We start from the raw sequence: 13,444 nt of genomic DNA on the forward strand, positions 1-13,444 counted from the left end.
AAAATTCGAGTCAAGAAATGTTTGAAATCTATTTCTTTTCTTAGTTTTCTGTCCTATGAACTCTCCTCGTGACCTCTAAAAATCCTGAATATATTCCTGATGGTGCAAAGATTTGAAATGTAATTTGAGTGTTTTAAAGCTACAGATTTTTCAGTCTGTTTAATACTCCCTTTGGTAATAGTTTTATACCCCGAACAATACACAGACTTATCACTAGTTTTGTTTTACTGTTTTGGGCAGCTGAGGATGTAACAGGTGTGGTTGCTCATCCTATACCACTTAACCTCATGTCCTCATACCTGGTGGTAATGTACTGTATGTTGCCTTATCAGTGCTGAAGTTCTGTATTCTGATGGGCCACTGCCTCCCTCTAGCTGTGTATCACAAGTATCACAACAGGAAACAGGAAGACAGAGCTCAGTCACTTCTGCCTTCGACTTCGACAACAGAGTAGACATACTTCAAAGTTAAGTAAGTCATTTAAATTTTACATTCCAACAAGTCTAATTACACAGGACAGCATCTATTTACTTAGATCCTATTTTATGATCTGATCCATATGCTGTGAAAGTAGAGTTTCAGTTGCTGTCCTGAATGAGGAACTTCACGGTATTAATGGCAAGATGTAGCAATACGTACTCAAACATTTGCTCGAGTAATCCAAAATAAACACTTTTTAGATTTGATTACATCAGTGTTGGTCAACATTTTAGTGTTGAACTGTTATGTTGTACTTGCTAAGCATGTTGGAAATGGCAAAGAAGTTCATGTCACCACACTCTTAAAACCTGGATGTCTTGACATGTTACACCAGTCAAGCAGCAATAAGTTCAGGTTGAGGGAGGGAGTTGTTCTGCCTACTGTAGGGAGAAAAAAACTGTAGGAAACTGGTCAGAGTTCATGCAAAGGCACTTGGTTTGTCTTTTGTTATTACATTTATTAACATTAATAAAGTAACATCTACTCCTTTTTCCTAATTGAAAAATCTACAATCTATAAATATGCAAATATGTTTCATTTCATGAGCACTGGAGGCTTCAACTTTCCACATCACACTGTATGTTGTAAACCAGATCACTATTGGTTTCTTAACTAGTTCAAATCACATTAGTAGGTACTCAACTCAGATTTTAGGACACAGTGAAACTTTTCCCCTTCAGCAGATGAAGGTGAAAACAGCCTTCTAGTTTTAAACACTAACTAATGTGATATGATTCCATGTCATCATGATTAGATACCTAAAAAATGTATCCAACACAAGAGTGAAAGATAATCAAACTCATCAATAGTGGCCACATGGAAAAACAACTGTTTTTATAATATACTAATGACAGTCTGCAGGTTTGTATTGCATCAAATATTTAACATTAACCTCTGTCTTCCCACAGATACTCTGAAGCAAAGAAATGGATAACACGGTACACCCAAACATTCCACAGGAAGACGCACCTGGATCAAAGAAAAAGAAGAAAAAGAAGAAGAAAAAAAAGCGTAAGGGAGAAAAGCAGAAAGACCCAAATGATGCAACTGACATTACAACGGTTCCTGTTATGGAATCAACTTTAAATGTCAGGCCATTCAACACCACTAAATCATCAATAACACGCGAATGGTCTCATATCAGCAACAGGTGGAGGAAAGAATTAGAGAAGCTGGTCATTGCTGATGAAAGTAAAATAACCAGGGTTAGAAATATTATTTATGTGAATGATCCAGAATTCCGCATCGCAAAGGGAAGTGATGGTACTGAAATCTTCTTGGGGCTGAGAGATGATGGCACTTTAGTTGCTATTAAGAAGATGTCAAAATATGACATCAACTATCAAGTGCTGAAGAACGAGAAGAATATTCTGCAACTTCCAGAGCTGGATCAGTCATTCATTGTACGATACATTGACTTTGCAGAGGATGAGAACTTTGGTTATCTTTTTCTGCAACTTTTTGAATACACCCTGGAAGAATACATTAAGATTTGTCCAGCAGACAAGCTATTTCTAATTGTGCGTTACATCCTCAAAAGTGTGAAGGTGCTTCATGGTCAAAATCCTCCAATTCTTCACCGAGATCTCAATCCACAGAATTTTTGGATTGGTAAGACAAGTTAAAACAAATAAACTTCTGAAATTCTCAAAGTATACAATATTTTAATTAATTTTGTTGAATGTGTCTTTTTTCAATGGGTTTACTCTTCTTGTCTTGCAGATGTTACCAAAAGGGTCAGACTGGCTGGTTTTGGCTTATGTCGCCGGTTACCTGGTGGACAAACAACTTTGTACATAAGCTGTGTAGGAACAAAAAACTGGATGGCCAAGGAGACTTTGACAGGAGAAGATAATGTGCCATACAACTGGAGCACTGATATACAGGTTAGTTTTTCTGCTATACAAATTTTATTGATGATTACATGAAAAATCATCCAGTAATTAAACTGTTCTGCTACTCTTAAGGTGGCCGGGATGCTGATTTATTATATCCTCTCCAGAGGAAACCATCCTTTCGGTGAAACCAATGACTGTCAGAACAACATTCGTGAAGGGAAGTACAGTTTGGGCCATGTTCGAGATGTGCTGGCAAAAGATCTCATTGAGATAATGATTGACGAAAAACCAGAGAACAGACCTACAGCACAAAAATGCTTGACTCATCCCTTCTTCTGGCCCAAGGAAAAGTAGAATATCTTTCATTATTTGTAATTAATTCAGATCAATTCAACAGTTTTTTAAAATCATTTTTTTTAATTGCCGACTTTTCTCTGTTGACACAGCTCCATAGCATTTCTATTACACCATTTTTTAATCAATATGATATGGCAAAAATATGTCAGTTGTTTATATTTTGTAAAACATACACCCTAAATGTACTAATTCTTTTCAGGAAATTTGAATACTTGAGGAGGATTGCAAACAGGAAGGAGGTGGCAATGTTTAAAAAGGCCTCCCAGGAATTCATTTCTTTACTGGAATCATATGCTGAGGATGGATACTTCAGAGGGTGGAAAGATAAGGTGACATAAAGAAGCTCACTAGTTTGTATACCTGAAGTCTACTTTATCAGTAGTATAATCTTAGCTAATGTTTGGCATTACAGTTTCCACAGGAGTTGGTCCAGAAGATGGATGGCAAGAAGAAAGAGCCCTGTTACTCTGACAATGCGTTGGCATTACTGCGCTTCATACGAAACACCTTTGAGCACCAGTAAGTTAAACTGAGTTTAAAAAAAGCATGATGGGCCTTAATGTAGCAAGAATAAACTCACTCTAAACACCAAAGGTCATACAGTATTTTCTCATTCTCTTGCTATTCTTTTGTTGAAGTTTTCACAGTAAAAAAAAAAAATCCTGAGCACTGAAGAACAAATTTCCATTCACCTTCATTCTATTAGGTTGGAGACAGAAATGGCAAAAGTGACAAAATATGTTTAGGAGACTGAGTTTTGGACATTTGGCAAGTTCTGTGATCTTTGGAACATTGTGGATTGTGAGAATCCAAACAGGGATTTTTTCTTTTAAATGATCACATTTATTTATTTTCCCCCCTCTGTTTTTTTGATTTCTTGGTATGAGTTTAATCCCCCTCCCTTTACTCAAAGGACAGGTTCAAAATGTTTTGATTCTGTCTTAAAACAACAGTCAGGCGCCCAAATTAACACTAAAATTCTTTTTCTTACCATAATCATTCCTCCTCTTCATACTGACCATTAGAAGATCTCTTCAAAAAGCATTTACAATGTAAGTTATTGGTTCTAAATCCACAGTCCTCCCTCTGTGCAAAAATATATTTCAAAGTTTATCTGAAGCTAATATGAAGCTAATATGAAGCTTCAGTCATCCAAATGAGTCAAAGCAAGTGGATGTCTTTCAACGTTACAGACTTTTTAGTGCCAAAGTCCCTCTTTTTGTTATTGTACTTCAATAACAAAAACTACAGGGAAACACAAAGAGGGAATTTGATGGCAGATATCCACTTGATATGACAAACTCAGACTGCTGAAGCCTCATATAAGCTTCAGATAAACTTTTAAATGCATTTTTTTGCAAAAATTAGATTTCGGTCCCCATCATGTATATTGAAAGAGGGATCTTTTAATAGCCACTATGAACAGGAAGAATGATTACTCTTTTCAGTGTTTTCTTGACTGTTGTTTTAAGACAGACTTGGAAAATTGTGAATCTAACTTTTGAACATACACATAACATATACTAAACAACACCTATCTTAATGGCCACATCAATTTTTGCCTATGACTGCACCTTTACTTTTTTAACTTTACTTAAGTCCCTTTTGTTGTTATAACGTTTAATGTGTTTTTTTAAGTCTTTATTTTGCTACACAAATTATCTCTACAAGTCAAAATGTTCCAAAACCTCTAACAGGAGTACAGGAGATGGCTCTTTAAGATTTTCTTTGTAATACAATGTTATTTCTCTTTGCAGTGAAGAGTACATGGACAAAGTTGATGTGATGTCAGAGTTCCCTGTTCTCATTGGATGTGCTTATAAATTTGCCAAAAACCAAGAGTGGAATTTAGAGACACCCCTGAAACAAATGTTTACAACAGAAGATGCCAGAGGTGTAATGCCGCCAACAAACTCTGAGGAGTATCTCAGCGTCCCAGTTCAAGAATCTCAACACACTTTCACAAAGCCAATTGCAAAAGCCCTGCCGCAATGAGTTGATTTGAATGAACATCTGCTAAATGCATAATATGGATGTACAAATTATGGAATTGACCTGTAGGTTGAAGTCCCTGCATGTTTCGAAGGCAGACAGCACAAGTCTCAAACAACAGACCAGCTCTTTCTCCAACCCCCAGGAATGCTGGCCAAGAATACATAAGTGAGAGTTTGAAACTCCTCACTGACCAGACAATCTAAACAACATCTGCAAACCGAAGGAATCAGATAAGGAACCACCCATCTCCAAACCACCTTTGATCCTTCAACCTACAACAGCCAACAAGATGGAAAGACCAGTTAACACCCCAATGTGAACTGATAGTACCACTTGGATAAACGACCCCCACCATCATAATTCACCTCCAAGAGCCAGTCACACAGACTAGCTGGCACCAACTTTAATCTTACTGCGGACCCTGACTTTTTAGGACTTCATGATCTACCAAATAACTGTTCACTGGGCAAACCAGCATAAGGCACAAGACATGCTGCACGATATGCCATGCCCTAGTGACATACAGACACTCACAGACATTTACCAGAGCACACACTTACACATATACACACACACAGTCACAAATGGCATGGACCCCTGCCATTTGCAGTCAGATCAAGGAGAACTGATCTGTTTGTATGTTGATATGTGCATGTAAATCGTATGTGTGTCGTTATGTCCTTTAGTTAGACTTTTATTCCACTGCCTTTAAGCCAAGAAATGTACCACCATTATCCTTGCTAACACGTTTAGTACCATTCTGCCTGTTTCACTCTCAGAACACTAAAGTTAGTGTAGTGAGGAAATGTGGGAGAGGGTTTCTATCTCCCTGTAGACACTCATAGGGGAGAATTCCTACATATGTGGGAACTAATTACTGATTACTTTCACCTGTGTCATGAGGGTGTGGAGAATCATGTTGGGATAAAGGTGTGCATTGAACGGCCGGGCAGCGCATGAAAGAGACTGAACTGCTTTGTTCCGTGGCTGTCACAGTGGCACTGTGGTGGGAGGGTGCTGTTCACAACTTTTAGTGTTGCCGACAGTAAAGACAGTAAAACAGGGTATCTGTGTCTGTGTTAGGAGGAGAGGCAAGATGCCTCCTTTAGGTAGTGAGGGACCGGGGACTAGTAAGTGCCTTTTCCCTGTGCTTCACAGGGCTGTTATCATCGTTACTCCACACATAACCCCACGCCATCAAGCAGGTCATCTGCTGTCACTATCTTGGCATCCCGGCTGCAGTGAGTGTCTTGTTAAGAGTTTTCTTGTCTTCCTCTATATATGATTTATCTTAAAATAGACTTTTGATCATTTGAAACCTTGTACACTGAACGGCAACACTGTGGCTAAGGGGGCCCTCTGGTTCCCCCCCTACTGGTAGAAATAGTTCTGACCTGCCTACAGTTTGGAGTGGTCCCTTGTTGGTTAGCATGCCTAATTCACTTGTCGTGTTGTGTGTTGCATGGTCGTAGGGCAGCTGCCTGTGTTTATTGTAGTTGACCTCTTTGGGGAGTTTTTACTGGGGTGTCTAACTGTTTTAATGAATTGATATTTCTTAATAAAGGCTATTTTTACACTAGTGTAATAAACTTTACTTCAGGAATCATGTAATTGTTAAATTGTAAATACTTTGATTGATGGAGTAACCGTATGCAGGAATTGAACCCACCTGTCCATGGACAGGAGTGGACTCACTCTGCACCTTCTGGGCGGGCAGACCGAAACTTTAAAAGTGTCTCTTATCTGAGACTCCAGGCTGGGTTTTCCAGGCTGGCTGCTGGTTCTTCTTGTTTTTGTCTTCTTGCTTTCTGACATGCCAGTGGAAAGCTTGCTTTTTGCTAGTCTGAAAACGTGATCCCGCACAATAGAAGGTGAAACCTCAAAATCTTGAGTCATAGGTTAAGTATCAAGACTAGGAGAGCCTAAACCAGGAGCTCTTTATCAAAGGGAACTTTTCAAAGCTGGACTGGCTGACCTACTCATCATTACAAGATCCAGACTCCAGCTCCTCACCCCAGCACACTGAACTCTATTCTTCGTGAGAAGCCACCCCAGGGAGCAAGCAAATAGTCCTACAGAACCTTCATCAACTCGCTTAAACCCTGGTGCTTTCATAATTTGTAACTTCAATTGGCAATTCAGAACTAAGCTGTTGTACTGTTGATTTGACTCGCTGCTTCTCAGGTAGCAGTCATCTAATCTGTTTATCAGGTCTCTCATACCAACTACACAATAGATAACTGCATCATGCATTCGAATCATTCACTAGCCATAGCCTTGTGTACCAGTTTCCCTTTACCTTTTGTGTCTTGTTTGTAAAATGTTGTAGTGTTTAGGATTTGTAGCTGTAGTATTAGTAATAAATGTGTATCTAACTAAAGTGAACTTGTTTGTTTCCTTGTGCTTGCATCTCAGCCACTTAACCTTAAAAGACTTCCCTCACAAAATCATAATTAAGATTAATAACAATTATAATTCTAATTGACCTCTCTTGTGTGGACAACGAGGACTATTTCCCTATTACCATACATACTTTAATACGAGTTATGTCACTGGACAAATAATTTCATGTTGTTGTGCACAATAATAACTCAAAAGTTCCCCCATAAAATTATATTTGTGTGCAAATATACACACACAGCTCTGTGGCAAATGCATCTGTGTGTTTGCCTCTCAGTGTGTCACACACAGTTTGTTACTCCACAATGAACTGAATGGTTTTAAAATTTGTTTTTAAAATATTTTCAAACTACTAGCCTAAATGTGATTAACATTTGAAAGTCAGTTAAATTTATTGTTTAATTGTAAATCCTGAAATCGACTCATTTACTACCCATAGGACATTAGCATTGAACATGCAAAATGATTTTCTTTCAGTCAGTTGGTCTTCAGAAATCTTCATAAAAACATCTTTGCACTTTCGACCAGTCGGCTGGACCAGAAATTTTGGCCAATTTCAAATGCCTACAGCACACCGTAGGATAGAGATACAGACAAAATGACAACGCATATTGAAAGCTGAAGTTCTGAAGAGTAATTTCCACTACAGTTTTGATTTTGTTTGTAAATAGTTTTTTGGCTACATTCCAAAGAAGACATGTTGTAAGTTTGGCTTTTTCTGCATTGACAGCAAAACGGCTGGTCTCGCCAATTTCAAATGCCATTTAGGACTGAAGTTGAGACAAAATGAAAATAGCTATTGAGAGCTAAGAGATTACAGATTTGAACGGAACAAGTTTGTATTGTTAAGATTTTTTAATATTTATATTTAATTATCAACAAATCATGAAGTGGGCTTATTTGGAACACCCATGGGCTTTAAGGGTATGTTGGGTACCCATGCCAGACTTTTGACATATTTTGACAAATTGAAAATGTTCTCACTCAAATTGGGATTAGATATTAAAAATGTCTGAAAAACAAATTTAATGGGACGTTTATCCTAATGGTGTTGAAAGAAAAACAAGGATTAAAAGTAAAGAACTGATTCAAGATTGGAAAAAAAAGTTTAAGGAGGAAGGAGAAACACAGAGGCCACCCAGGCGTCATCTGATAAAGAGACATGAACACATTCAAAGCAGGAAAACTGGCAAGGAAATTGCACCTGTATCTAGATGAATTACTGTTCTGGTAAATATTTTTAAAGGCACAATCTGTTATCCAGATGTAAACTAAAGGGCATCCCATTAACAAAAGTCAAAGAACAAGATTGAAACCTGCTATACAATTTGCAGACTTGCAGAGCTTTTAATACAGGTACTAACACCAGAATTTCCAGAATTGGAAAATGTAGCCCTCCTCCTGCAGCTCTCCCCCCTGTGCTCTCAGTCCTAAGCCCCTCTCACCGGATGAGCACGGGCATATGCACGCACTTTCATATATGCACACAACACAATAGTTTAACACTATAGTGTTTAATAGTTTAATACTGCACACACACACACACACACACACACACACAACTTCCTCTCAAGGCACAACAACCTTTAGTAAACAGTAAACAGCCTGTCTCTGAGTGTCCCATCTCCCTGCTTGAATTTGAGTGATATCGCATATCTTTCATTGTCAGCCTCTAAAACCTCCTCAGTCACCAGTCCGTCAGAGAGCCAGACCCACAGCTCCAAACCCAGTCCCAGAGCGATGAGCAGCACCAGGGCGCAGAGATGGCTCAGTATCTGACCTGAAGCCGCAGTGATGCATAAAAATCTATCACTGCATTTCACTTCTGGGAGCCGAGTTCACTTCCATTGAAAGTCTCTCACTCTGGTGTTGTTGAGAAGATTATGCGCTGTTCAGTTTCCCCTGCACTACAGGCAATAGTCCGATGATCGCATATTGCTTTTCATTCTGCTTTGTGTTGATATTCTCATCTTTTTTTCTATCCTTCTGCAATTCATGCAGTCCTGTCACTTCCTATCCTTCGGTATGCCACTGCTCGTCTGGCCTCCAAACTTTCTGTTTTGTCTGCCTAGTCTTGTGGAAGACTGTGGTCATGTGCAATGAGTGCACATGCAGATAGGCAGGTCAGTACGTTGACAGGCAGGTAGCCTCTCCAATCATTTCATTCGGCCTGAATGAAATGATTGGAGAGGATTATTACAGGCCTGCCTTTTTGACAGAATGTACTGCGAATGCTGTACCCTTCATTATATATTGGTGTTATTGTACTTTGCTTACATTTCAGGCAATCCAATAACAACCAGTCCAAACAAGTCAGGTGACTTGAAACCACAGAATATTTGAATATAAATGTAAAGGGAGGAGCAATAAACAGGAAATGAGAGCAGAGAGTTACTGATCGACAGAGAGAGAGAGACCATTGAGCTCAACCTTTCTGTCGTCAACAGGGATCCTGAATACTCTTGAGCTCAACCTTTCTGTCGCCAACAGGGATCCTGAATACTCTTTTTTTTAATACCCAAAGAAGACATAGCCTACTTCAAAGTAAAGTAAGTAATTTATTTTTTACATTCCACTAAATCTAATTACATAGGATAGCATCTATTTACTTAGATCATATTTTCTGATCTGTTCCATGTGCTCTAAACATAAGACAGTTGAGTGTCAGTTACTGTCCTGAATGAGAAACTTCACTGGGCATTAATAGCAAGATGTAGCAAGATGTACTCAAACATTTGCTCCAACAATCCAAAATAAACACTTGTTAGTTATTGCGGTGAAGAAAAAACATAAAAGTATGTGGCAACCACCTGAAGACAAGATGGCGCCATCTACGTGACTGTGTAGGGATCAGCACGTTAGTTTATATGTCAATTTTGAACTTGACCACTTTAAGATTTGATTACATCAGCACTGATCAACATTTTAATAGGTTTTCTTATGTCAAAGAGTCTCTGGACAAGAACTAATGTTGTACTCACTAAGCATTTTGTAAATGGCAAAGAAGTTTTTATCACCACACTCTTAAAACCCAGATGCCTTGGCATGTTACGTCAGTCAAGCAGCAATAAGTTGCTTGACAGGTTGGGGGAGGTGGTTGTTTTGCCTACTGTAAGGAGAACAAAACTGTAGGAAACTCTGTCAGAGTTCATGCAAAGGCACTTGGATTTGACTTTTGTTATTACATTTATTAACATTGAATGCAGAAACATTGCGTCAGATATGATCTGGCTGTGATGAATGATTCGGACACTGTGACAGGATGGTCTGATTAGTGTAGGAATGATGTTGATCTGGCTTGGGCTCTGTTGAAAGAGCATTTTGTAGCCGTACTTACTTATGTAATTCAAATAAAGCAGATGAGAATTAAAGCGAGAATGTCCTGTTCCTCTCAGTCTCTGATAATTATAAGGAGATATAGATGCTGATGTCAATATATCTGTGATAAGCTAAAATTGGAAACATATTGGTACAGCCGATATATCGGCCCCCACCTGAATTAATCTTCATTTATTATAATAAACATGAATTACAATATTTTGTGTAGTTTAAGTACATTAAATATATATTTACAGAGGAAAAAGTAACATTAAAGATTCACTCCACAAATGTTTTATGATGCATAAAAAATATTCTGCTTGGAATAATAATTTATTTGCCATATAGTTTTTCCACAAAACAAGTTCACTTAGAAATTCTTAAAGTGACATCTACTCCTTTTCCCTAATTGAAAAATCTACAATCTATGAATATGCAAATATGTTTCATTTCAAACATTTAGCTGCTGGACACAAGATGATGATGCTGATGAAAAGTTAAATTTCATTTTAAGAACAATGGAGGCTTCAAGTTTCCACATCACACTGTACGTTGTAAATCGGATCATGATTGGCTTCCCAACAAGTTTTTTTTTAGATTTCACAAATCATGTTGGGAGGTATTAACTCAGATTTTAGGAGAGATTTTACATCTCTCCTAAAATCTGAGTGCACAGTGAAACTCAAACATCCAAGTGAAGTAACAATCAGCAAAACATCATTTTTAGTGGAAGGGGACTTTCTACTTCCTAACTAATGAAATATGTTTCCATGTTATCATGATTAGATACCTAAAAAATATTTTAAACACAAGTGTGACAGATAATCAAACTCATCAATAGTGGCCATATAGGAAAACAACTGTCAGCAGTGATAGTCTGCAGCTTTGTATGGCATCAAATATTTAACATTAACCTCATGCTTTTGTCTTCCCACAGATACTCTGAAGCAAAGAAATGGATAACATGGTACACTCAAACATTCCCCAGGAAGACTCACCTGGATCCAAGAAAAAGAAGCAAGAAGACCAAAATGATGAAGTTTTCACTGCTGCAGCTGACACTACAACGGTTCCTGGGAAAGAAGGCTTGACTTCTCGCTTCATCTGGCTCAAGGAAAAGTTAAATCTCTTTCATTGTCTGCAATTAATTCAGATCAACTCAACACATTTTTAAAATCATTTTTTAATCATACTTTTATTCAACTGCTGACTTTTCTCTGTTGACATAGTTTCATAGTATTTCTATTAAACCATTTTTAATCAATATGATATGACAAAAAATTGTCAGTTGTTTTTATTTTGTAAAACATGCACCCTAAATGTACTAATTCTTTTCAGGATATTTGAATACTTGAGGAGGATTGCAAACAGGAAGGAGGTGGCAATGTTTAAAAAGGCCTCCCAGGAATTAATTTCTTCACTGGAAGCACATGCTGAGGATGAATACTTCAGAGGGTGGACAGAAATGGTGACATAAAGAAGCTCACTAGTTTGTATTTTTTAAGTCCACTTTATCAGTATCAGCATAATCTTAACTAACATTTGGCATTATAGTTTCCACAGGAGTTGGTCCAGAAGATGGATGGCAAGAAGAAAGAGCCCTGTTACTTTTGCAATGCGTTGGCATTACTGCGCTTCATACGAAACTTCCAGCACCAGTAAGTTAAATTGAGTTTAAAAAGGATGAAGACCCTTAATAGCAAGAATAAACTCACTCTAATCACCAAAGGTCATACAGTATTTTCTCATTCTCTTGCTATTCTTTTGTTGAAGAAATAAAAAGTTTTCACAGTAAAAAAAAATTCTGAGCACTGAAGAACAAATTTCCATTCACCTTCATTCTATTAGGTTGGAGACAGAAATGGCAAAGGTGACAAAATATGCTCAGGAGACTGAGTCTTTAACATTTAACAAGTTCTGTGATCTTTGGAACATTGTGGATTATGAGAATCCAAACAAGGATTTTTTTTAAAATAGTGGCATTTTTTAAATCTTTCAACATTATAGTTTTTTTAGTGCCAAAGTCCCTCTTTTTGTTACTGTACTTACACCGCAGCTCAACAGTGAAACACTGTCCAAGAAACCGGAGAGGGATTTTGATGCTAAAAAGACTGTAAATGTGTTAGATATCCACTTGATGTGACTAACTCTGACTGCTGAATCCTCATATAAGCTTCAGATAAACCTTTAAATCCATTTTTGTATAAAAATTTGATTTCAGCCCCCATCACTTACATTGAAAGCCCATTCGAAGGGGATCTTTTAAAAGCCAGTATGAACAGCAGGAATGATTACATTGAGGAAAACCTCTTTCAGTGTTTTCTGTTATGGTTGTGGAGCAGGTGGAGCCAAATGCAGAGACCGAAATGCAAGGTTGAAGAAAACCTTTATTCTCAGGGTTGGGCAGGAAAAAAACAGAAGCTGGCTTGGCTGAGCAGAACTGGCTACAAAAACATATCCAAACAGGCTGAACATAGAAGAGCAAACTCAATAGAAAAGAACAAACCAGAATAAAACAGAGGATCCATCAAAGACTGAACAGAAAACCAGGACTTAAAAACTAACTGAATTTACAAGGAGATGAGGTGCAGGTGGGGAGAAACTCAGGAGAGAGGAGTGAGGTGATGAGACAGGAGAACGGACAGGGAACCGATTGGCTGGGGGGAACACAGAGAGCAGGGCAAGGCTGACAAGATGCAGGGCTGGTGTGGAGGGAAAAGCAGGCTGGGGAGGAGTGTAGGAACACAGGAGGGGGACACAGAGCAAACCAAAACCCAGAAAACACAATACCACTTAATCACAATCCAGCATGAATCAAACTGTCTCAGAATTACATAAACTTAAGTACACAATACGATAAGCAAACTAACAATGCAAGACAATCCTCCAGAGATACAACTCAATTCAGCCTTCTCCAACACAGTCCAGTCTTAACATAACAGGGAAAAAAGCTGTGGTCTCTGGGAACAGAGGAGAATAGCAACCGAGGAACACAGAGCCATACTGACAGAAAACTTAACAGGCTCAATGACCATAAAGAAGAACTGGAATTAACA

At 38.2% G+C, this 13,444-nt stretch overlaps 1 protein-coding gene across 5 annotated transcripts in view; it reads left to right on the forward strand.

Moving 5' to 3' along the window:
- LOC137174108 (serine/threonine-protein kinase/endoribonuclease ire-1-like) overlaps positions 1-13,444 on the forward strand; it is a 28,644-nt gene that overhangs the window by 11,075 nt on the left and 4,125 nt on the right. Inside the window, exons 1-7 of one of the 5 annotated variants that reach the window (XM_067579174.1) lie at positions 369-471; positions 1,389-2,091; positions 2,203-2,366; positions 2,448-2,668; positions 2,875-3,004; positions 3,088-3,194; positions 4,433-6,608. In XM_067579174.1, coding sequence (XP_067435275.1) covers positions 1,407-2,091; positions 2,203-2,366; positions 2,448-2,668; positions 2,875-3,004; positions 3,088-3,194; positions 4,433-4,670 — 1,545 coding nt within the window. In that variant the 5' untranslated portion in view covers positions 369-471; positions 1,389-1,406 and the 3' untranslated portion in view covers positions 4,671-6,608. Of the gene's footprint in view, positions 1-368; positions 472-1,388; positions 2,092-2,202; positions 2,367-2,447; positions 2,669-2,874; positions 3,005-3,087; positions 3,195-4,432; positions 6,609-13,444 lie in introns of those variants that run through there. The other 4 variants (XM_067579176.1, XM_067579172.1, XM_067579173.1 and 1 more) reach the window with 4 other exon arrangements.

The sequence above is a fragment of the Thunnus thynnus genome, chromosome 22, assembly GCF_963924715.1.
Source record: "Thunnus thynnus chromosome 22, fThuThy2.1, whole genome shotgun sequence".
NCBI lineage: Eukaryota > Metazoa > Chordata > Actinopteri > Scombriformes > Scombridae > Thunnus > Thunnus thynnus.